The following is a 24,652-nucleotide window of genomic DNA, read 5'->3' as shown; positions in this document are numbered from 1 at the left end:
ACAGCTCATTCCTTAGCCTATAACCACTCCTAAACTATCCTTCACTGTGATTTCTCAACACCTACTCATTTTTGCTTGCCCTTACCTTTTTTGTCCCATGTATCTTCACAGACTCAACTACTCTCCATGCAACCCCACATGCACATTCATTCATTTCCATTAATTCGTATCCCAAATCCACTTTTCTTACATTGAATTTCCCTGAACCTCCCTGGCTCCCTCCAATTTTCCTGTCCAACTTGCATTTTTTGTTCTCTCATTCCCCATGCTACTCTCATCCCCATTCACAATCACTTTGGTCTTACGAGGTCCATTCTCACACTCGTTTACATCATTCTTACCTGTGTTACCTTGTTCACATTAGTCATTACACTTTATTCTGCTAGCATACCATTCGCGATTTTTGCTCACCGTCTCAACTCATCCTTGTCATATCTGATAACACACCAACTACTTCTGCTACCACACTGTTGTCTTTCACAGGGGAATGAGGAAATTTTCTTGGTTAGAAAACGGTAGGTGAATGGAATGCTTACCATGGAATGTGATAAGTATGGAACAAGTTTGATGGGCAGTATTAGATAGTAAAGACATCCCACAATGAATCTTAGTAGTGATACAAGAGTATAGCTAGATGTTTTTGAATATTGTGAACTTTTCCCACTCCTACTGTAGAAAGAGATTATAATTGTTCTATTTTTTTAATAAATTAATATTATTTTATAATAAATATTATTAAAGTTCATAAATAACTTCATTGACTTACAATTGGATCATCTTCATTAACAATCCCTGTTAAAGAGCCAACAAATACTGGTGGTCGATTCTGCACATCTTTTATGCTGATTACAACAGCAGTGCTTGCATTATGCTCTCCATCCTTTTGTAAAAACAATTATTTATAAATGAAATACATATTTTAAAGGATATATTGAAATTTAAACACATATAATAAAATTTAAAAAAAAAACTGTTGTAAAAGAATTAATTGGCTCTTTTGTTATGCATCAGTTCAAGACATGTTTTGCTAGTTTGATGATGAACAGCCTACTTTTCTATCCACTGCAGGCTGAAGGCCTCTCCCACTGAGGAAGGTTTGGGTCTATTACCCTAAGATGACCCAGTCCATATTAGGAGAGTGTATTTATACTAGGGTGAATGAACATATGAAAGTGGAAGACAATCACAAACATCCATGCCTATGCAGGATTTGAACCTGCAGCCTCTTCGCTGGAGAGCGAATACACTAACCACTCGGCCAGCCAGGCCGGCATGTGTTTATATACTAGAGAATAATCAGTTTGCAAAAATGTCCAGTTGTATTAAGTGTTGCTGTTCATTTGGTTATTACCAATATCACATGCTACACAACAGTCTGTTTGTGTGTGTGGGTGGGTGTGTTTAAAGCAATGAACTACTTTTCAACACAAAGAAGACATGATTAATGATTACCATAACGCAATTTCCTTTGATGCCTATTGCGTGAAATATTTCCCAAAAATTTTCTTTGATGCCTATGGTATGAAATAGATCCTGCAATTTCCTAACGATGTCTGGTGTGAAATAATTCCTGCAATTTTTTCTATTGGCACGCCACCACCGGTAAGGCAAAAGAAGACATTATTACAGTACTCATCACTCACCATACCCTCTTTTTGAATGCTCTGAAACAAATTCTGTAAATCAATCTTATTATTATTCTTCAGCTAGTTGAACCTTAGAGGTTCAACCAGCTTAAGAATGCACGTACCTCTTTCATTCCTTTCTGTCTTGAGCTTTTCCATTTAAGTTCTGAATTCCCATTGCATATGAAAAAGCTCAAGACAGAAAGGAATGAAAGAGGTACGTAAGTAGGTAGGTATGTAAATAAGCTCCAAGTTGAAGCCCGATGTGAAGTGACCCCGTGGAAGACTGTAGACGCGTTGGGATATTATTCTCCCAATGCATCTGCATCCCCCCCCCTAGGGCCACCCTGAATGCCTATTTACCCATTATCTCCTCACATATTCTTTCCACATGTTCAAGCCTTCTCAATCTACTTACTCGAATCTCATCAACTAAAAGTTACGATCTATAGAGCTAATGGTTGTCTTTTTTCTCCATTCTCCTGTTGTGTTATCTCTGACATGTCCATAGACTTTTCTGTGGATTTTATTTTCAGATATTTTACAACCGTTTTGCATCTTGTTCTGTTAGACTCCAGGTTTCTACTCCATACATCAATAAACCAATTTTATATACTGCAGTAATAAATACATTTTTTAAATGTGCTTTCATAAGATAAAAAGTTGAAAAGCAATTATATGGGCATTGGAAGGACAAGTGGAATAAGCAACAAAAGGAGAAACAAAAAAAAAAAAAGAAGCACTCTATCAAGTAAGATTTCAAGTAACAATAAAGTTGATAAAACCAATTATAAAAAGGATATACAGTATGGAGATTCAATCATAAAATATGTGATTAATAGCCATGTGACAACTTTGAGCTTTCTAAATCAAAAATTCAACTAATGTAACTGAAAAGCAGAAAAGGAAAGTAAAAGAGATGGTAGTTTTGGTAAGAACAAACAATTTGTCTGGTAATGAATACAGCATGAGAAAACACATGAAAGGTGTAGTAGTGGAAGCAAGAGCGAGAAACTGAATTTTATTATTAAGATTCCGGGCTCTGCGGAGGGCGAAAGACTCATCGTGGAAGGTACTTCCTAGAAAACAAAGAATATCATACCACTCCTTTAACTCACCGACAGTTCATGCTCTCACCACTCTATCATCAATGCATTTCATGGTTCAACCAACCTCCATGCAAAGAAACCACTCTTCAGCATACTGCTTACAGCTTCCTTTCATAACTTCCAGGAATGCTTCCTGTTGTCCTCGCTTCCCCACAATGTCAACCATGTAAAGTCTCAATCATATCACCTCTCCTTCTTCTATCTATCAAACTCTGCAGCACACATTCCCTCAGCCGATCTTCATATCCAACATTGTATAGTCCTGAAACCATCTTTGTTATCTGCCTTTGTACTCTTTCCACAGTTATTTATCCCCTTCAAATTCTGGGGACAATTTGAGAACAATAGTCCAAGTGTGTCTGATCAGGGCTTTATTAAATGGAATGAAAACTCTTATCTCTGCAGGTCGGCGTCCTTCTCATTATTGCAGTAATCCTCTGAGTTACTCTCGCAACCTTTGCAATATGCTCCCTGAATTTCAGTTTTCTATCAATCATCGCCCCCCCAGATCTCTTGTCTCCCCTACCTCCTCCAGTACAGCTGCTCCAATTTAGTATGCATCCTCCCATCATTGGATCCCAAACCTCAAGACTTTACATTTTGCTGCATTAAACCGGTATCCCATTCATTTTCCCATCTCTCTAGTTTATTCAAATCCTCTTGCAGGACTGCCACATCTGCAAACATCTGAATATCCCCCCAGCCCACTGACGATGTCACTGGCATAAAGGTTAAACAATACAGATCCCAGTACTGAGCCCCGTGGGACCCCACTTGTAACCTTCTGCCCCCTTGATATTGTACCACCATACACAACACTCTGATACCTATCAGATAGCCAATCCTGAATCCAGTTGACTAACCTGACATCTAACCCATTCACTGCAAGTTAAATATCAGCTTATAATGTGGCGCCCTGTCAAACGGCTTTGCAAAATAAAAAATAAAAATAAAAAAAATGACAGTATACATCTTTACCTCATCAACCGCTCTTGCCATGTTATTATAAAAGCAAATCATTACTTAAATTAAGGGGATATTAAATCCCACATAGTTTTAAAACCGAATAAGAAACTCAAAGATTGGAATCAGAGAGTTTCTTGCCGAATATAGTAAACTATAAAGTATCGGTGACACTAGCGTTAGCCAATGCAAGTGATCCTAGTATGTAGTACAATACCGGACAACTCGTTGCAAAGGTGGGGGAAGTTCAGATCGCTATTCTTAGGTATTTTCCATAATGTAAAAACACATTTCCTAGGAAATGTATGCTGTTATTACATTATGGAGGGAGGTCACTACCCAGACCGGTTTCAGCCTTTTTTGAGGCTTCATCAGTGAGTAGCTAGACCTAATACCAAAGTGTATAGCGAAAAGAACTTATATACTCTGCGAACGAGTTTTCCAAACAGGTGCAACCATTAAGTTACTTAAGAATAAAGAGCTAATAAGCTTCATTTCGGCAAGCCGAAATGAAGCTTATTAGCTCTTTATTCTTAAAGCAAATCATATTACTAAAGCAAGAGCTGCCCCTTAAAAAATCCATGACGACTCTCACAGATAATGTTACCTCATCTGCCTAATGCTGTATATGGTCCCTCACTAATTTCTCCAAGATCTTAACTACCGATGAAAGACAAACTGGACTATAATTTGACACCTCCAGTCTGCTACCACAATTATGCAATGGTACTATCTTACCTTCCTTCCATTCCTTGGGTACCTTTCCCATAGCAAGACTTTCGATGAAAAGCCAGGTTAATGGAGCTGTTAGTTCTTCAGCACATTCTCTCAAAACCTATGGCAACATTCCATCCAGTCCAACAGCTTTATTGACATCCAGAGTACTCAGTATTTGAAACCCACTCTCCTCTTGCACCTCAAACCTGTCCTACCTCTCTAGTATTAAAACCTACTTCTCCAGGATGAAATACTCCAATAAAGTGTTCAATGAACAACTCTATGTCCTCTGCATCAGTCACTCTATTCCCATTTTTATCCAACAAAGTCATTCTTCCACAATCATTTCTCCTTGGCCACATAGCTAAAAAATACCATAGGATTTTTTTTTTTTTATCTTAGGGCCAATCTCTTCTCATATTCCAGTTTTGCCTTCCTCACCATATCAGTTACTCTCCTGGCCTGAGTCTTATATTCTTCATGCATCTGCTCTCCACCCTTCTCCTAATATCTCTTCCATAACCGCTTTTTCACCTGCAGTTCCTGTTTGATATTGTTTTTCATCCACTTTATACCAAATTGTGTCCTCTTCTTCACTCATGGAATACAGCTTGCTATTGCTGCTAAACAAATATTCCTTCATAATTTCCCAAGCACTAATAATCTCTAGCTCTTCCCATTCCTCCCTCCATGGAACTTCTCCAAGTCAATATCTAAGACTATTATAATGACTCCCATGATGTGGCAAGAGAAGAACTGGTGTGTAAAGAGAGTTCTGGTTTCAGATAAATTATTTTTGAAATAATTAATTGTAGACATAAGTGTGTGCATGAGTAAGAATTGCTACAAAGATTAGTGTGGGGATATTTTGTCTAAATTTAATTCCAAATTCATTGATATTAGACCTTAACGTAGTAACCAGCAAAGAAAATATGGCAGCAGCTTTGTCATTGCAGAAATTTAACTTCAACTTCAGTCATTTCATGCAATGTGAGTTATGCTACATGTACTCATTTGATAACATTGATAAATTGTGGATATTTAAAGCAGATGGAAGGAAGGTGTGTGCGAAGTGTGAGCTGAATGAGGATTTGATGAGTGCTAATATGTTGATGACAGAAAGTGTTAGCAGTGAGAATGCTGTGAGGAGAATGAGTGCTCGTCAGAAAGAGAAGGAAGAATGGTGTGAAAGAACAGCAAAAAATTGTTAAAAAATTATTGAAAAAGAAAATGACATGAAAGTGACATGAAAACCTTAATGGATGGTAAAAGGGACAAAAGTAATGCGAATGTGGCAGAAGGCAATAAAATTGAGAGAATGAGTGAAACTGGAAATAGTTTGATGCAAGGTTCGAAAGCTAGAAAAATCTGAAAAATGGATGACAGCGAAAGTTTGACGCAAGGTTCAAAAGCTGGAAGATTCGAAAGAATGAATGACAGCAAAAGGATACAAGGTTAGATAGGTTGGATACAAGGATTGAAAGTACAAAAACTCAAAAGGATGAATGAGAGTGAAAGTGTGAAGCAGGGTTCGATACTTCGAAAGAATGAATGACAGAACATTTGATGCAAGACTCGAAAGTTGAGTTGGTTAGGATGAGGCAAGAAATGAAATGGATGCAGAATGAAGTTAAGAAAATTTGGGAAATGTATGGGAGAGTGAAAATGATTAAAACAAATCATGATGGTATAAAAGAGGTAACAAAAGATCCACGAGTGGTGTTGTATGGTGACTCAGTTATTAAAGGTGTGTTGGATGAGAGGATGCACAAGGTATGTTTTCCTGGTGGTAGAATGGGTAGAGTGATTGAGGCACTGGATATGAGAAGGAAGCGAGCAAAAGAGTTGGTAGTTTTAATAAGTATGAATGACTTGACTGAGAACAAAGAGCATGTCAGATTGGATATTAGGAGGTGGCTTAGATGGATAAAAGAGAATAGCATGATAGGAAAGGTAGTAAGCATGTTGCCTGAGAATGACAGTGATGAGATGAGGCAGAAAGCAAGGATTATGAATGATATGTTAGCTGAAATGTGTAAGGAGAAAGGAGTGCAGTTTACTAATGTGTGGAATGAGTTTGGAGGACGAAGTGAATTATATAAGAGTGATGGACTGCATCTGAGTAGGTTTGGTGTAAGTTGCTTGCAGAGACTGCTGCTGGAAGGTAGTAGATTAGTGTACAGAGAATGAAGCTGATCAAGTGGGAAGCGATGTGAAAGAGCAGGAGAGTAAAACAGGAGAGATTGAAAAGGTGGTTATGAATGAGGAAGTGAAGTGGCATGAGTATAGAGAATGGGTGTGCAAGATGGACAGGGAAATGGGGAGGCTCACGGTAGACAGGGGAACACAGCGTGAGAAAGGTGGATACCCCCAAGAGGCTGCGAATACATGTGTAGACAGTAAAGGAATGGGATGACCTGGGATCAAGAGGAAACGGTTTTACTTGAAGAGGGTGCTAAAATGAATAAGCAGAATGGGAAATGGCTCCAGTTGAGCATGGAGAAATCACATCGAATGAGTGGATCAGTATTTTCCGGTGTATAAGACGCACTTTTTAACCTTAAAAATTCATCTTAAAAATGGGGTGCATCTTATATAATGAAGGTAAAGATTGTTTCCTCTTTTCAAAGTCATATGCACTCCCTTTTATGTTCCAAGATCTTTGTAGGCGGTTAATGGATGGTGCAATCAAATTGATGTGTGACCTTCACGTCACTTCTAGCACGTCATTGGCTAAGAACGAGGAGTCCCTATTCAAGTTTCATAATATCTTATCCGAGTAATCAGTTACCAATGTTTATCAGAATCATACTTTAAAGTTTAGGTTTTTTCCAGAAAATTGTATTAAATTTCTTGGGTGTGTCTTATACATAGGAGCATCTTATACACCGGAAAATACGGTAGTTGTAGATCCAGGAATGAGCTGTTGTGTTTGTATACAAATGCTAGAAGTGTAAGAAACAAGGCAGATGAAATGGTTGCATTAATTCAGTCTGTTCACTCAATAATTGTTGGAATAAGTGATACATGGTTAGATGAGGACAACATCCTGACAGGAATAGAGATGGAAGGGTATGATGCGTTTCATGAGGATAGAAAGGGTAGAAATGGAGGGGGAGTGCTATTGAGGATAGACAAAGAGGAGTTATATCCATACAAAGTAGAGAAGCAAGAGGGAAATGGTGCCAGTGGTTTTGAGGCAGTATGGTGTGAGATAGAGGTGAATAGAATCAAATACTTGGTGGGATGTTGTTATAGACCTGGTAATGTGGATGATAGTGACTATGAAATGTATAATCAAATTAGCCATGCAAATAAGAAAAAGGTGATCATTAGGGGTGATTTTAATTATGGCAATATAGACTGCAATGATGAGATAGCAACTGAAAGTAAAGAAAATGAGTTTTTTGAGTTTTCGAAGGATAACTACCTCAGACAGTATGTAACAGAGGGCACACGAGGATTGGGGGTCTTGGATTTGATCATCTCATCAGAGGATGTAATTATAAATGAGATGTCCAATCACCTACCAATTGGTGAGAGCGATCATGAAGTGATTACCTGGATAGTTGCCAGTAGTGCGAGGACCTCTGTGAAAAAAAGGGTATACGTGGAACTACGAGGGGGGGGGTGTTTATGAAGAGCTCAGGAGATAGCGTTAGCTGGAAAAGAGATCAATGCAGCTTTGGGGATTTTAAAGAACTATCTAATAGAAATAATGTCTAAATGTATTCCAAGGGTCAGAAGGTTAAATAGGATAGTTGTGAAATGGATGAATAAAGATATTAAGCATGCAATACACAGAAAAAGGACATTATGGAGGCAGCATAAGAGAAGTGGTAATAACCAATTCCATCAGGATTACAAAGAGCAGGCAAGGTGGGTGACTTGGTTGGTAATGGTAGCAAAAGTGAGGTAATAAATAAATAAATTACATGTGATGATACAGCGTTCCCCCTTTATACAGGAGTTCATGATACCATCTGGTCCCCCCCCCCGCCCAAATTTTATCTTGGCTCCGGAACTGGCATAGGCTGATGAATCAGACCTATGGCTGGGTCAGTATTCCTGACTGTAATCCATGTATGTCTTCAGACCGGTTTGCCTGCTTGCAGAATGAAAAACACCAGATAAACTGGCAGAAAAAAACCCTGCTGTCCATGCCCAAAACAGGCTAACTTGAATATGGCTGAGGAAGATCCTTGAGCTCCTCACATCATTGATGGGAATCGAACCTAGGACATTCTTTCCCCAGGCATATGGTTGCAAAGTGCAAAGCCACTAGGCTAACCGTGCGGACAAAAAGTGAGGTATGAACAGCAGTTAGCTAATGAAGCCAAAAGAATGCTAAGGAGTTCTTTCGATATGTAGCGAACAAAAAAAAATAATGATTATGAAAGAAGGATGATAATGATTGGAGAAAATTGTACAAAGACAGCTGTCGTTCGATATACTGGACATACTTAATGAGCAGTTCAAAGATCATTCAATCTTGTGAATATGACTTCATAGAGAGATTGGGAGCAGTTGATGATGTGGAAGAGAGACTGTAAGTGAGCAAGATGTGTATGGGGGAGTTGAGCAAACTAGATGTTAATAAGGCTGTGGGATTTGATAACATATCACCATGTATTCTAAAGGAATGTAACAGGAAGTTGACACCTGCCTTGACATATTTTTTAAATACAACCTTGCACTGGGTCAAGTTCCAAAGGAGTGAAAGATGGGCAGGATTTGTGCTGCTTCAAAAGGGATGGATAGAACTCAAGCATCAAATTATAGGCCTATCTGTGTGTCAGTTGTAGTTAGTTGTTGGAGAAGCTTGTGAGAACTAGGATCCAGAACTAGGTTGACAACAATGGTATTATCTTTCATGGACAGCATGGATTTGCTAAAGGGAAGTCATGTTTTAGTAATCTACTTACTTATTATAAGGTGACTGCTTCCTTGGACAGAGGAGGGATATACAGTAATATACTTAGATTTTGCAAAGGCTTTTGATAGATTATAGCATGATAAGTTGATAATCAAACTAGAGCGGTTGGATTGGAGACTGTCTATCTGATAGGTATCAGCAAGTTGTGTATGGAGGAGCAATATCCAGGAAAAGAAAATTCACTAGTGTGTGCCTCGGGGGTCTGTTTTAGAACTACTACTGTTTAACTTGTATATTAATGATAGTGGTGAAGATTTGGATAGGGATATTCAGTTGTTTGCAAATGATGCAAAGTTGGGATGAACAATGAAGTGTAGGGAAGATGTTGTGGTCTTACAAGAAGACTTGAATAAATTGAGTGATTGGGCACGGAAATGGAGATGCGAGTTCAATGTTGCAAAATGTAAGGTTTTAAAATTTGGAAAACAAAGATGGGATGCAGAATTTATGCTTGATGAAGATATATTGTTGGAGGTGGAAGAAATAAGAGATCTGGGGGTGATAGTGGATAGGGATCTGAAATTTAAGGGACACATAGCCAAAATTGTGAAGACAATACAAAGGCTTCTGGGAATGATGCAGAGGACACTGACGTGTAGAAGTAGGGAGATTCTTGTTCCATTGTATAAGGCTTTGATTAGCCACACATGGACTAATCAAAATGGACATTCAGTTTTATTTCCCTTTTTATATATGGGTACTATGAGAGATCTACTCCAATCATTGGGAATTCGTCCCTCTGTCCAGGCTTTCTGAACTATGCAGTGCAGCCACTGTAAGACTCTTATACCACCATACTTCAGCATTTCTGGTCGAATATCATCTACTCCTGCTGCCTTTCACCATTTCAAGCCTTTGATGGCTTTTTCTATTTCAGGAATGGATATATATTCCTGACTGCATGCCTGGTCAGTGTTTTTTACCACTGTGTTGTCATCACTGCTTGTTTCATTTAGCAGTTTTTCAAAGTAATTACTCCATACTTCAAGGATATCTTTTTCTCCTTTTTTCATGTCATCTTTATCATCTCTAACTCCTTTTACAGCACTCTTTCCTCCATTCCTAAGCTTCTTCAACAACCTCTAGAATATTTTGCCACCTTCTTGATATTTATTTTCTATATTCTTGCCAAAGTCCTCCCATAACTTTTGTTTAGCTAGTTTTACACAGTGTTTAGCATTCTTGCATTTGTCTCTGTATTCTCTAAGAGCACAAGCTGACTTATTTGACAGGAACTTTTGATATGCTTTCTTCTTTTCCTTCACTGCCTCTTTAACTTGCTGTGTCCACCAGGGAGTTCTGATTTTTTTTTATCCTTGCAGACAACCTCACCGCATGCCTCTCTGGCAGAATCAATCAATGTTTTCTTCAGAGTTTACCACTGAATCTCTAAGGTTTCATTCCTGTTCTCAAACTCTTTCATTTTTTCTTCAATAATCTTTGTGTATTTTAGTCTACAGTTCACATCTGAGAGCTGCTCAACTTTTATTCGCTTTAAAACTTTCTTACATGTTATTCTTTTCAATATGAAATCCAATTTTATCCTACTCAAGACTAAATAGTGATCACTTCCAATTTCAAATCCTCTGTACACTCTGGTGTCCTGCACCAGGGAGAAAACATCACTATCAACAATAACATAGTCAATGAGACTTTTCTTATTCCTTGCCTCTTCTCTCCATGTGAATTTGTGCACATTTTTATGTTGGAACATGGTGTTAGTAATAACCAGTCCATGTCCTGGCAGAAATCCAACAGATATTTACCATTATTATTAGCTTTGCTCTTTTCTCCAAATTTTCCCAAAATATTTTTGTATGTCTCACAATCATTTCCTACTCTGCTATTTAGATCCCCAACAAGGACCAACTTTTCCTTTTTCATTGTGTCAGTTGCTTTTTCTAAAGCCTCAAAAAATTCCTCCACTTCTACCTTAGTAGAACCTTCTGTGGGACCATAGGCACAAATAAGTCTCATTGTCCGGTTCCCCATTCTCATATTTGTCCACATTACTCTACTTGAGACTGACTGCCATTCAAGAAGATTAGCCTAATATTTTGTGTTGAATACTATGGCTACTCCTTCTTTTCCTTGATTGTCATTGCCTGAATATAACATTTTGTATTTATTGCGCAGAAAGATCTCACCAGTTTTTGTCTTTTTTGTTTCAGTCACCCCTATTATGTCGATCTGTTACTTATCTAATTCCTCAGCTAGCTCCATTTCTTTGCCATTCAGGCTTCTTATGTTGATAGTACCGATCTTTAACTCTGGTGATGTTGAGTTAGGGTTTGTTTTCAGATTTGTTCCAGTAGCTGACTTTTCGCGGTTTGCCCTGGTTCCCGGGCGAAAACAACGGGGCCTTGTTTAACCGGGCGACGCCCCAGCCGGCATGAAATTTTGTCATGTTGTACCATCATTTTTTATTTTTAATTTAATTAACCAATAAGCATACAATTTGTGTCGGCTAAATCCCAAATTGCCAGCCCATCCTTGTTCGTTCAGTATCCAAGTAGATACCCAACACGGTGCACCACGAGAAGGTGAGGATTGGACATTAGGTCAGAAGCCCTGGTCTGTTCTTCGCATTCCTTTAAAGGCTATGTGGAGGTCTCCTCTCAGTTATACAGCTTTGACCCTTAAGCACCCCCTTTGCAAATTGTAAGGTTTTAAAATTTGGAAAACAAAGATGGGATGCAGAATTTGTGCTTGGTGAGGATATATTGTTGGAGGTTGAGGAAATAAGAGATCTAGGCGTGATAGTGAATAAGGATCTGAAATTTAGGGGACACATTGCCAAAATTGTGAACACAACACAAAGCTTTCTGGGAATGATGCAGAGGACACTGACTTGTTGAAGTAGGGAGATTCTTGTTCCATTGTATAAGACTTTGATTGGGCCACACATGGACTGCTGTACCAAGATTTGGTCACCTGGTTTTCAAAAGGATGAAGAGTGGAAAGGGTCCAGAGGCAACTGACTAAGGTAGTTTCTGACATCTGGAATGTTGAATATGAGGAAAGATTGAAAAGATGCATTTTACAGTCTGGTGGATGGGAGGAAGAGGTGATATAGGGGAGAGGGGGAATCCAACCATTGTAGGTTACTCTGTCTTGCAGAACCATAGACTTGATACCCATAATCCAGCTTTGAATGTATAATTGCATGATAAAGATGGAACAATAAAGCTCGATCAGCCCCAACTCAGTAGAGGACAGAGTGCGAAATAGGTTCAATGCCCTCTTGCACTTTTCTTTTAGTTGACGAATGTGTGCTAGAAATATAAGTTTTCTGTCAAAGATGAGTCCCAAGAACTTGGCTTCTGTAGCTACTGGAATAACAGTGTGTTCCATTCTTAATTCAGGATCTGGGTGAAGAGTGCATTTTCAAAAGAAGTGTACACACACACACACACACACACACACACACACACACACACACTGTTTTTCTGTTGAAAAACCTAAACCCATTACTAAGAGCCCACAGAGAAACATGATCAATTGCTTGCTGAAGTTGTCTTTCAATTATCCTCATGTTACAGGAGTTGCAGTAAATTGAAGTCATCAACATAAAGAGCATTGTCTATAGTGGGAGGAAGCTGTTCAGTGATTGAGTTAATTTTAATAGCAAAAAAGTGTCACACTTAAGACAGAGACTTGGGGAACACCTTGTTCTTGATGAGATAGCATATTTCCCACTCTGACTTGGAAAATTCGGCTGGACAGAAAGTTGTTAATAAATACAGGAAGGTGTCCTTTGAGACCCAGGTTATAGAGGTATTGTAATATGCCATATCTCCAGGCTGTGTCATAAGCATTTTTCATGTCAAAGAAAACAGAAACAAGGTGTTCTTGCTTCAGAAATGCATCTTTTATACAAGTTTCTAAATGAACCAAATGGTCTAAAGTTGAATGATGTCTATGGAACCCACATTGTGTATCGGATAGAAGACTGTTGTTTTCTAAATATCAGAGAAGTCTGGTATTAACCAATTTTCTCTAGTATCTTACAAAAACATCTGGTCAGAGCAATGGGTCAATAATTATTTATTTGTGTTAGATCTTTTTCTGGTTTTGGGATAGCAATGATAATTGACTTATGCCAAGAATTTGGAAACTCTTCCTCTGCAAGTATTTATTGTATAATAAGAGAAGGAGATCCATAAAAGATGATGGTAGATGTTTTATCATCTCATAATGGATGTCATCAGGACCTACTGCACTAGGGTGAGATAGTAGGAGAGCTCTTTTTAGTTCCTTCTTAACAAATGACTGATTGTATGGCTCAAGAACATTGGTAGAAAACATTTAGCCTTTGTTTCTCTTGCTGTTCTTTCAGAATTAAAAATTCAGGAGGATATGAAGCTATTGATGAGATTCTAGCAAAATTTTCTCCCAGAGTGCCTGCAGTGGCTTTGGAATCAGCAATAACACTTCCATTATGGTCTAAGGTTGACAAACAATGTGTTTTATATATGCATTAATTTTCTAGATTTTATCCCATATGATTTTTGGACTAGCCATTTCATTAATTGATGTAGTAAATTGGATCCATGATTTTTTGACTCTGACACCTCACATAGTATGCTTTGGCTTGAGCACGCTTGAAAGCTATAATGTTTGATGTGATGGGATATCTACGAAATATACCTAATGCTCTGTTTTGATCTTTTTTTGGCAGTCTGACATTCTGGGTTCCACTAAGGTTTTGGATAGAGTGGAAAGCGAGATGATGTTTTTGAAACGGAGGCTGTTGCTGCCTGGACAATGCACTCTGTTATATACTTTACCTCTTCATTGACATGTGTTTGACTGATGTTATCAGTATTAAATTTTGCAAGATGAGAAAAAGTGTTCCAAGTCAGCCTGGCCCATTTTCCATATAGGCATCCACGTGGGTGAACATGGTTCCTGTGAAGACACTGTGCAAAGAACAGGAAAGTGATCACTTCCATATATCTTCTCTTCAACGTCCCATGTGAGCAGTGGAAGAATGGAAGGGAAGCAGATTGTAAGATCAATTGAAGAGTATGAATGGGGAGGCATATGAAAGAAAGTATTGAGTTTATTATTTAAAAGGGAGAGGTTATTATCAAGAATTTTCTCAATGATTCGACCTCGTCTATTAGTGTTGGCACTACCCCACAGAATATTGTGACCATTAAAGTCACCCATCAAAAGGATGGGTTCAGGCAGTTGCGAGATAAGGTTATCAAGATCAATTTCATTCAACTCAGCACTCGGTGGTAAATAAATTGAACATACTGTAATAAGAAATCCCATGGAGAAGCGAATCGCTACTGCTTCCAGAGCAGTATTAAGTTGGACCTGATGAAAAGGAATATGACTGCCCACTAGGATAGCTACTCCTCCATGAGCAAGACCAACTCCTGTCCTGTCCTTGATTACAACAGTGAAATTCCTAAAGTTAGGGTCCTCATTGGGTCTTAAGTACATTTTCTGTAGACAGAAACAGAAAGGTTTGTGTTTCTGCAACAAAATCTTGATATCATCGATATTCTGGCAAAATCCATGACAGTTCCATTGTAAAAATAGATTTGACTGGTTTTTGGGAGATTGAGGGCTTACCTTTGTCATATTCATATTTATCAATTGTTTTGGTAAAGTATGGATGGCCAGTGTCCATCTCTTCCTCTGGTAGAGCATTCAATACGTCTGATGTGTTAGGGTCAGTTGGTAAGTTTTGTTTACTTTCAGTGGGTACCAAAGTGTCCATTTTTTCTGTGGGAGTATCTGGTGGTTTATCTTTAAGTGATATCTTTGCCATAATGGAGTAATGCCCTAGGTCATGTGATTGATGCGCTCAACAGAGAAGTACTTGTGATCATAAGGTGCAGGTGTGGTGGAACATACGAGTTTGAGTTGCTGTTAGCACTTTCTTAATTCTTACTTTCTCAGCATAAGAGGATCTCAGAGCAGATGTGATAGTGGCTAGCTTTCTTTTTTTCATCCTAATATGTTTTGCTCTGTTTTCATTCTTTGTATTTCTTTTTCATCTTTCCATTTCTGACATGCATGAGAGTAAGCTAGATGATCTCCCTGACAGTTGACACATTTAGCTTTTTCTGCAGAGCAAGATTTGTTATCATGCTCTTTATTATCATATCGGACACAGGTAGCAGAACGACAGGCAGTTTGAGAATGTCCATATCTCTGACATTTAAAGCATCTCAGTGGGTTAGGGATGTACATTCTGACAGGGCAGCTGAGATACCTTGCTTTTACAGATGCTGGTGGCTTAGGCGTATCGAAAGTAAGGATGATGTTTTTGGTTGGAACCAGGCAACCATCCCTAAGTATCAGGATGTGCCTCACACCCATCACTCCTTGATCTTTAAGTTCTGAACTATCTCCTCATCAAGAACATCAAGGAGATCCCATTCTGATATTACTCCTTTACAGGAGTTGAGTGTTTTATGAGGTGTTACTGTAATTTCTATTTCACCCAATGTTGTTGCTCTCAGTAGTTTCTCGGAATGTTGCTGACACAACGTTTCCACAAGGACATCACCAGAATGCAATTTCTTAACAGTTTTGGGAGGTTCGGCCAGTCCTTGTAAATCCTTCTGAATAAAGAAGGGTGACATTTTCCCTATTGTTTTTTCACCTGTAGCATGAATGATTAAAAATGTTGGTACATTTATATTAGTATCATATATCTTTTATTTCTTACTTCTGTTTACATATGCTGTATCTATGGCATCAGTACTTCATTTCGAGTATGTTGGGCCCCTGAAAAATTTGAGGATGAAGGATTCATGCTCAAGGAGTTTTTGGTTCAGTGCCAGAGCTCCCCCACCCACCATGGAGCCACACATGAATGCCCACTGCATGGCAAGCAATGACTGCACTCAGGAGTGGAACACCAGGGCACCCCAGATGCTATACGGGTACTACAGCAAGCCTAGGATCCCGTCCCCGGACTATGGGATGAGAGACCTACTGCAACACCGTTGATCCATGCAAGCAAGCCCACTAGCCGATTGATCCTGGCTAGGCCATCCAGGACTGCCCGTCTTGCCGAAGCAGGGGCCAAAGTAATGCAAGACTACTAGGATCCCTTTTTCCAGATATCTACTGGTCACATCGCATGGCAAACACGGCGGCAGGACACTGGATCTCAGTGATGGTGGTCTGAAAAAAAAGAATAGTGAAAAAGACTCAGGAGAAGCAGAGCAAAGAATACGGGAAGAAAAGCAAAGAAAAAGAGGAAGAATGAAAAGGGGCCAGTACCATCACTGGCAGGTCCCCCTCCACTATGAACAGGTGCCCCACATGGATTTGTGATTTGTATAAGATTAACAACTGTTCAGAGGTGAAGTAGCATATTGAGCTAAAGAGAAATCCTAGTTTCTTAGAAGCTGAGGATGCAGGCTGTGGTGTGTTTATGACAGGAGAGCCTTGATGTCAGAGTAAGTCCAAGAAGAGAAACCTTTCTTGTCCAGAAATTTGGGTGTTGTCAAAAATAATACTGGGAGAAAATGGTTTTCTTTTTTGTGAGAGATAAAACAGAACTGGGTTTGACTAGCCTTGAAATTGACAGGGTTACCTGAACCCCATTGTAGGATGGCTTGGAAATCAGAACTGAGGGCAGTGGTTGTTGATGTTCAGTAGATTGATCCAAGTTGTGTAGAGTAAGATTTATCAAACGAAAGGGAGGAGTGCAATGTGCTGTCATGTTCAAAACTGTATTTGGTTGGAGGTCAACTGAAGTAGGTCATTGACATATAGCAAAAAGAAGAAGGGTGGTGAGAGAACAGAATTTTGTGGAACCCCTGACATTAGCTGAATGGTGAGAGGATAAGGAACCAATCACCATCACACATAGTACATCCAGACAGATAGCTGGCAATACAAGTACAGAAATCCTGAGACGGACTGAACAATGGAAGTTTGATTAGCAAGCCTTTGTGCCAGACCAGGTCAAAAGTTTTGGAAATATCAAGTGCAACCACTTAAGATTTACTAGATTTCTCCATGGCATTTGTCCAGAGATGGGTGACATATATGAGCAGATCAGTTGATCAGCAGTGATGGAATCCAAACTGGTGGTCATTGATTAGATAGGTGCTTTCAAGATAATGCAGGAATTGAGTTAGGAATTGGTTTTCTTCATCACTGCAGAGAGGACCGAGGTGAGTGGGATAGGGCAACAGTTAGATGGCAGTGATTTGTCATCCTTAGAAATTTGTTGAATATAGGCCAATTTCCTGACTTTGGGATAGAATACCAGTGGAGTAAGAGAGTATGTACATGTCAGTTATGTGTGCATTGGAAGCAAAGTGTGAAACCAAGAGATTGGCTTTTTCTGAGGGCAATGATGCAATAGTTGATCATTGCCCACAGGTATGATAAGAGTGAGAACAGTGTCGGGACGATGTTCAGAAGTTTAAAAGCAATTGCTTTGGTGAGAGAGAGAGAGAGAGCAAAAGGCTCAGCTGCCATCTGGACAGGCTGCTAGTTTCCTGCTTTTTCAAACTCATTTTGAGTATATGCACTAAAGGAGGTTGAAGTTCTTGATGTGAGCCAGTTATGGTATGTTTGGGTTTAGTTAGGGAACAGTAGTTTAGAGTAGTATGGGGAATGTATATTTCCATGATAGTGAGGATTACTTTTGTGATATGTTTGGTGCATATGTTTGGATTGGAAGACTGGAAACAATAGCCTAACAAATGGAATGAGGCAGAGACGTCCTGGAGTCTGTCACAGTTTCAATATCCAACAAAGACCACCTTTACCACTTTTCTTGTGAGCTGCCTGCCCTTATTACTTGAACAATTACTCCATTTCTTTCTTAGAAGTACCTTCTGTGGGATGAGAGGCACAAATAAGTTTTGCTGTCCATTTCCTCATTCTGAAGTTTTGTATTAAATGCTATCACTGCTCCTTCTGTTCTTTTATTGTTATTGCCCAAAAATAAATGTGCTATAATTATTACTTAGTAAGTTCTCATCTGTTTTAGTCTACTTTGTCTCAGTGACCCTAATTATGTACACATGATACTTTTACAGTTCTGGAAGTTCAATTTTTTGTTCCAGCAATACTCTTTATGTTGATAGTTTCTATCTTCAGTTTTTGTAATGTTGGGTTTGTTGTTGTTTTTTGTGAATTGCAGTTTATGTAGTGTAGCCACCATAAAACATATATCCCTCTATGTTTCAGCATCCCATCCCATTCATGTGTCATCTCCTATCCAGGAGGTTGTCTATCATGATGTGACTCATGGCTGACTATGAGTGCAATGACTCATGGTGAGTACCCTATCTCATCCACATATTGTTGTAAGTATTCATGGCAGTAAATCCAGTTTGTATATGTGTGTGTGTGTGTGTGTGGTCAGAGGGCCAGTTTACCTGTTCTGAAGGATGAAAAACCTGATTTTTCAGGTGAAAAAGCCCTCTGTCTTCATATGAAACCAGCTAACTCACCTTTAATTGAAAGAGATCAGATAAAAGTTCCTTTTTCAAGTGAGATACAATGGGTCTATATTTCATCACATCTGGTTCAATATCATCTACTTCGGCTGCCTCTCTACATTTCAGGTTTTTGATGGCATTTTCTATCTCTAGTATTGATATCTACTTCTGATTGCATTTATTATTTTTATTATTAGGATCTGCCCTCCATGAAGTCAGACACATCATGGGATATACATACTATTGCACACAATGTTCATTCAACTGTGCCTAAAATTGATTAATTGTGTCTACATTCACAACTCACTCAGGCAATGCATTCCACTCACCAACCACTCTCCACACAAAGAATCTTCTCCTCACTCCTCTGCTAATATCCTCCTTATACAAATTCCAGGGATGGCCTCTTGTTCTATCCCCTCTCTCTCATTCTATGAAAAATCTTTTCTATGTCAACCTGATAACAACCCCTGACTAACTCATAAAACTCAATCATATTCCCCCCCCCTACTGCAATTAATGATACTTTGCAATTTACATTCTCTCAATGTGTCCTCACACTCCAGATTTCAAAGATCACTGACCACCTTTGTAAATCTTCTCTATACCCTTTCTAACATATCCTTGTCACCATGAAAACCTGGTGACCAAATCTGTGCACAATAATCCATATGAAGTTTGATTAAGACCTTACAAAGTGGTATCATAACCTCTTTATTTCTGCATGTCAGGTTCCTCTGAATCATTGCTAATATCTAATGTGATGTCTTCACAACTTGTGCAATGTGGCCACTAAATTTCAGGTCCTTTTCCACCAAGACCACCAGATCTCTCATCTCCTCTATCCCCGTGAAAGTTTCCCCCAACAAATATCCCATTGCACCACATCATTGCTAACCAAATTTCAAAACCTTACATTTTGCAACACTGAACTGACAGTTTCACTTACCTGTCCATTCATGCAATCTATTCAAGTCCTCCTGTAAAGCAATCTGCTTGACTCTACATTGTTCTCCCCTATTTTGCTAACAGCTGCATATCACCCACTTAAACCCATGCCAATATCATTAATATACAAAGTGAACAACAATGGGCCCAAACTGTGTTGCCCTGCAGCATACCAATAGTGAGTGACCTTTCTCTTTAAGGATACTGCATCCCGCCATATACAACTTTCTGATATCTATCTGACAGCCAGTCACTTACAATCTAAGACATCAATCTTAGATTTTATCCAAAGTTTCAAAGGAGTGGAAATGACATATGGCATTGGAATATGGCAAAATTGTCCCACTTCATAAAGGGATTATAAAACTAAGGCTTTGAATTATAGGCCAATCAGCTTGACTGGAGTTATGGTCAAGTTGTCAGAGAAGCTAGCGGGAACTAGGATTCAGAACTAGGTGGAGAGTAGTAGAATTCTCTTTAATGGACAGCATGGGCTTGCTAAAGGAAGATAGTGTTTAGTAATCTGCTTACTTATTATAACTAGGTTATGAATACATGGGTCAAGAGGAGAATGCATATACAGTAGTATATTTAGATTTGGCCAAGGTTTTCAACAGATTACCACATAACAAACTAGTAGTTAAATTGGAACAGATGGGATTAGATATTATATTAGTGCACTGGATTGGAAATTGGCTGTCTGATAGGTATCAACAGTTTGTGGGGGGGGGGGGGGGATGATATCCCAGAAGAGGAGAGTCAATGGTGTGTTCCAGAGATCTGTTTTGGGCCATTGTGTTTAATTTGTATATAAATGATATTGGAAAGGGCTTAAATGATGATATGCATTTGTTTGCAGATGATGCAAAGTTGGGGAGGGGGAATTATGAGAAGTAGAGCAGATGTTGTAGCTTTACAAGAGGATCTAAGTAGACTGAATGGGTTAGTGTGTGAGGGATATCAGTTTAATGTTACAAAGTGCAAGGTTTTAAAATTTGAGAAGCAAAGTTGGGATGCAGAGTAGAAGATTAGAGGACTGGTGGGAATGTTTTGGAGGAGGTAGAAGAGATCAAAGATTTGGGGATTGTGGTGGATAAAGACTTGAAATTTTGTGGACATTTTGCTAAGTTATGAGGACAACATAGTGATTATGGAAATGATGCAGAGAACACTGCACCATTCCCATAATCAGAGAACACTCCATCATGTATCAAAGTAAGGATGTTATAATTCTGTTGTACAACACTTTGATCAGGATGCATTTGGATTACATCAGTAATCCAAATGCATCCATGATGGTGTTGCCTGATTTTCAAAAGGATAATTAGTTGCGAGAGGGTTCAGAGATGATTAACTAAGTCAGTTTCTAGTCTCTGGAATGTGGAATATTTTGACAGACAGAGAATGTAAATTACACACCCTGGGATAGAAGGAAGAGGGGAGACATGATCGAGATGTATAAGTTGATCAGGAGTAATTACCAGATTAGCATGGATGAAATTTTTCATAGAACATCTGGAGATAGGGGAAGAATGACAGGCCATCCCTGGAAGCTGTATAAGATAGGTGCGGGCAAGAGGGATGAGGAATAGATTTTGTGCATAGAGTGGTAAGTGATTGGAATGCATTGCTTGAGAGTATGGTGAGTGCAGGACAGTGAATGTATTTAAGTCAAGGTATGATGAGCTGTGCATATGAGAGAGACATCCCATGATGAGTTTCTTGACTTCATGGAGGTCTTTTTGGTAATAAAAATAATAATAATAAACATAATAAATCTCCAGAAGTTTCATCTGTCTTGTCTAATTTGCAGATTTCATGAATGAAATTTTCTTCATCTTCTAAGAAGCAGGCCAAAGTTGCATTTATTTCTTCTGAGTTAAGAGTTTGATATAATTCTCTTTTTCATTCTCAATGTCTTGATCAATAAATAAATGTTCATTAAATAAATAATTCATAATATCCTTTTCATGAATTTTATACAGGATCATGTTCAAAGTACACGTCCTTTTTTTACCCTTCCCATTATGCAAAGCATTATACACTACCATAAAGATGTGTGCTATGCATTATGGGATACTAAACCAATTAATGTGAAGTCCTTTGCTTCTATAAATAAGTAGCCCAGTCATGAAGAAACTTCCCATGCAGACTTGGTTTGCTTACACTTGGATAAAGGAATCGACAATATAATTTCTTGGCATTTTAAATTTAATTTATAACCAAGTGAAAAAAACTTTCTGTAATTCTCATGAATATTCTTCACCACTATCTCATTTAACAATCTTTCAAAGCAATCCAGATATCTAGAATATTTTTTTTTAAATCATTTATTCTACCATAATATGTTTTCTTCATTTCTAAGCTTTTTTTTCACTAGCCTCCAGAACATGTCACCATCTTCATGATATTTATCTTTTATATTTTTACAAAAGTTTTTCCATGAGTGACTTTAATCCTGGTGTTTAGGCTTATATGTTAATTCTCATGCATCATGTTGTTTCAGGAAATTGACAATGTTGACTAGATGAGAACTAAAAAAATTTTAATTATTACTTCCTATATTTTGCCAAAGTTAAACTCGCATCTTCAGGGATTAATGAATTGGTATCGAACAATTTTTTTTGGCCAATGGCTACAAACTCCCACCATATGAAAAGAATTCTAAGGATACATACCTAAATTCCATTCCCTTCCAAATATAAATTACAACAAATACCTCACTCTTATATTCGTAACATCTCAAAAAAGTTGACTGCGATCTTAAAAAAAGCACAATTTTGTAACCACTTATAAACTGCACAGAAAGCCAGCATCCTTTATCCACTTTCCCAAAGACCAATTATAACCACTGGATTTACTGGGACCCCTTCAACTGCAACCATTCATATTATGGCCAAGCAGGCAGGACAGCCAAATCCATATATCAGAACACTAGGATTATATATGTTTCCATCACAATGGAAGCTCAAGATTAGCAGACTGTGCTCTGGATACCTGGCATAAGATCTGTTGGGAAAAAAGCCATCTATCCTCACCAAAGCAAATTTAAATTTGAGAGACTTTTTCTCGAATCTGCTGCAGTTCTTACCAACTATCACCAACCTAAACAAATATAGTTGTATCAAATTGGATGGGAAATACTCGTCTGCAAATATCCAACAGGTGGTGTAATAATAGAACTTTAGTCCAGCCTATATCTCTCCTATTCCATCTTTGTTACAGAAGTGCGCCTGCATGCACATATTACCAATGTATTAATCCTTGAAGATTAATATTTAATTTTGGCACAAAATATAGGAAGTAATCATTAAAAATTTTTAGTTATTATCTAGTCTACATTGTCAATTTCCTAAAAAAAAAAAACATGATGCATGCACAACTGAGTTTAGTTATTTTTTATAAATAACTCGGACTTCTTACAATTTTCTCTTATTCTCTGAATGCAGCTGATGATTTTTTCAGAAACTTTAGGATCTTATTCTTTTTTCTCCACCACATGCTTTCCTAGCTAAATTCAATATTTTCTTCAGATTTCATCAGTGAGATTTTAAGTGATAGTTCTTGTTCTCAAACTATTTTTTCCTCCAATGATATTTCAATCTCAGTTCATATTTGAAAACATGTCAACCTTAATGCTTTTCAAAACTTTTGTACATATTTTTCTTCTCAGTGCCATACTAATTTTTAACTTGCTCAAAATTAAATGGTGATTATGCTTGGAGGACATTTAAAGACAGATGAGAACTGTATGCTAGAGACTGCTTGCATCTGAATCAGGAAGGACAAAGGCATCTGGAAAGATTGTTGTTTTCTGAATGAGTCGGTGTGTCAATGCAGGGAAACTAGAATTCCCAGGGTGGATGGTAGCAGGGATGGCCTCTTGTGGGAATGGGTGCTTGGAGGAAGGGGGCGATGTCAGGAAACATTGAGCTCAGGGGGGAGGGTCGAGAGGAAGCAATGATAGGTATAGAAGCGGTGACATTTTGATGTGCTATACTAATGCCAGGAGTATCCGAAATTATTGGGATCTCTGAGACATGGCTGACGGAGGATGATATAATAACTGGAATTGAAGTGGCAGGTGCAGTATTTTTCGGCAGGATAGGAAAGGAAAACGTGGTTGTGGAGTACTGCTTATGATAAGTGACTTATGTCCTCTTAGAGTAGAGGCTTTGGAAGACAGTGACACAAATGGTTTTGAAAGCATATGGAGTGAGGTAGAAGTGGCCAAGACAGGATATTTATTGGGGTGTTGCTATAAACCAGGGAGCACAGAGGGTGGAGACCAGGAGATGTTTAGGCAGTTGAGCTTGGTAAGTGCAAGAAGAATGATTGTTATGGGAGATTTTAACTACAGCAGTATAAGCTAGGAAGAGGAAAATGCAAGTAGTAAGAAGGGGGACAGAATTTCTGGAAATCTTGAGGGACAAATGTCTTCAGCAGCATGTGATGGAGAGAACAAGAGGTTCAAGAGTTTTGGATTTGGTCATAGCATCAGAAGAGCTGATAAGTGAGATGACATCTCTCCCACCAGTTGGAGAGAGTGACCATGTGGATTTGACTTGGAAAATGAACAGACATGCAGGTGTATCAAAGAAAAGGGAACGTATGTGGAATTATAAGGTGGGTGATTATAGTAGTCTTAGGTATCAACTAGGAACAGTTCCATGGAGGGAAGGATTGGAAGGCCAGGATATCATTAGTGCTTGGGAAATTGTGAAAGAATATTTGTTAGCAGCGATAGTAAGCTGTTTTCCATGGGTGAAGAAGCAGACACAATTTGGTGTAAAGTGGATGAAAAATGATATCAAACAGGAATTGCAGTTGAAAAAGAGATTATGGAAGATATACAAGGAGAGGGGTGGAGGACAGATACATGAAGAATATAAGACGCAGGCCAGGAGAGTGACCAGA

The 24,652-nt window shown here is 38.5% G+C and overlaps 1 protein-coding gene across 1 annotated transcript in view; it reads right to left on the bottom strand.

Annotated features, from left to right (window-relative positions):
* The window catches only part of Cad87A (cadherin 87A), a 1,045,423-nt gene that overhangs the window by 722,715 nt on the left and 298,056 nt on the right, over positions 1–24,652 (bottom strand). The window contains exon 9 of the mRNA XM_090395555.1: positions 767–880. Within this exon, the coding sequence (XP_090251681.1) occupies positions 767–880 (114 nt within the window). The remainder of the gene's footprint in view (positions 1–766; positions 881–24,652) is intronic.

Source organism: Typopeltis vanoorti, chromosome 7 (genome assembly GCF_054136105.1).
Source record: "Typopeltis vanoorti isolate ZY-2024b chromosome 7, IOZ_Tvanoo_1.0, whole genome shotgun sequence".
In the NCBI taxonomy this organism is placed as follows: domain Eukaryota; kingdom Metazoa; phylum Arthropoda; class Arachnida; order Uropygi; family Thelyphonidae; genus Typopeltis; species Typopeltis vanoorti.
Note: the sequence above shows the minus strand (reverse complement) of the source record. Positions and strands in the feature narration are given on the sequence as shown.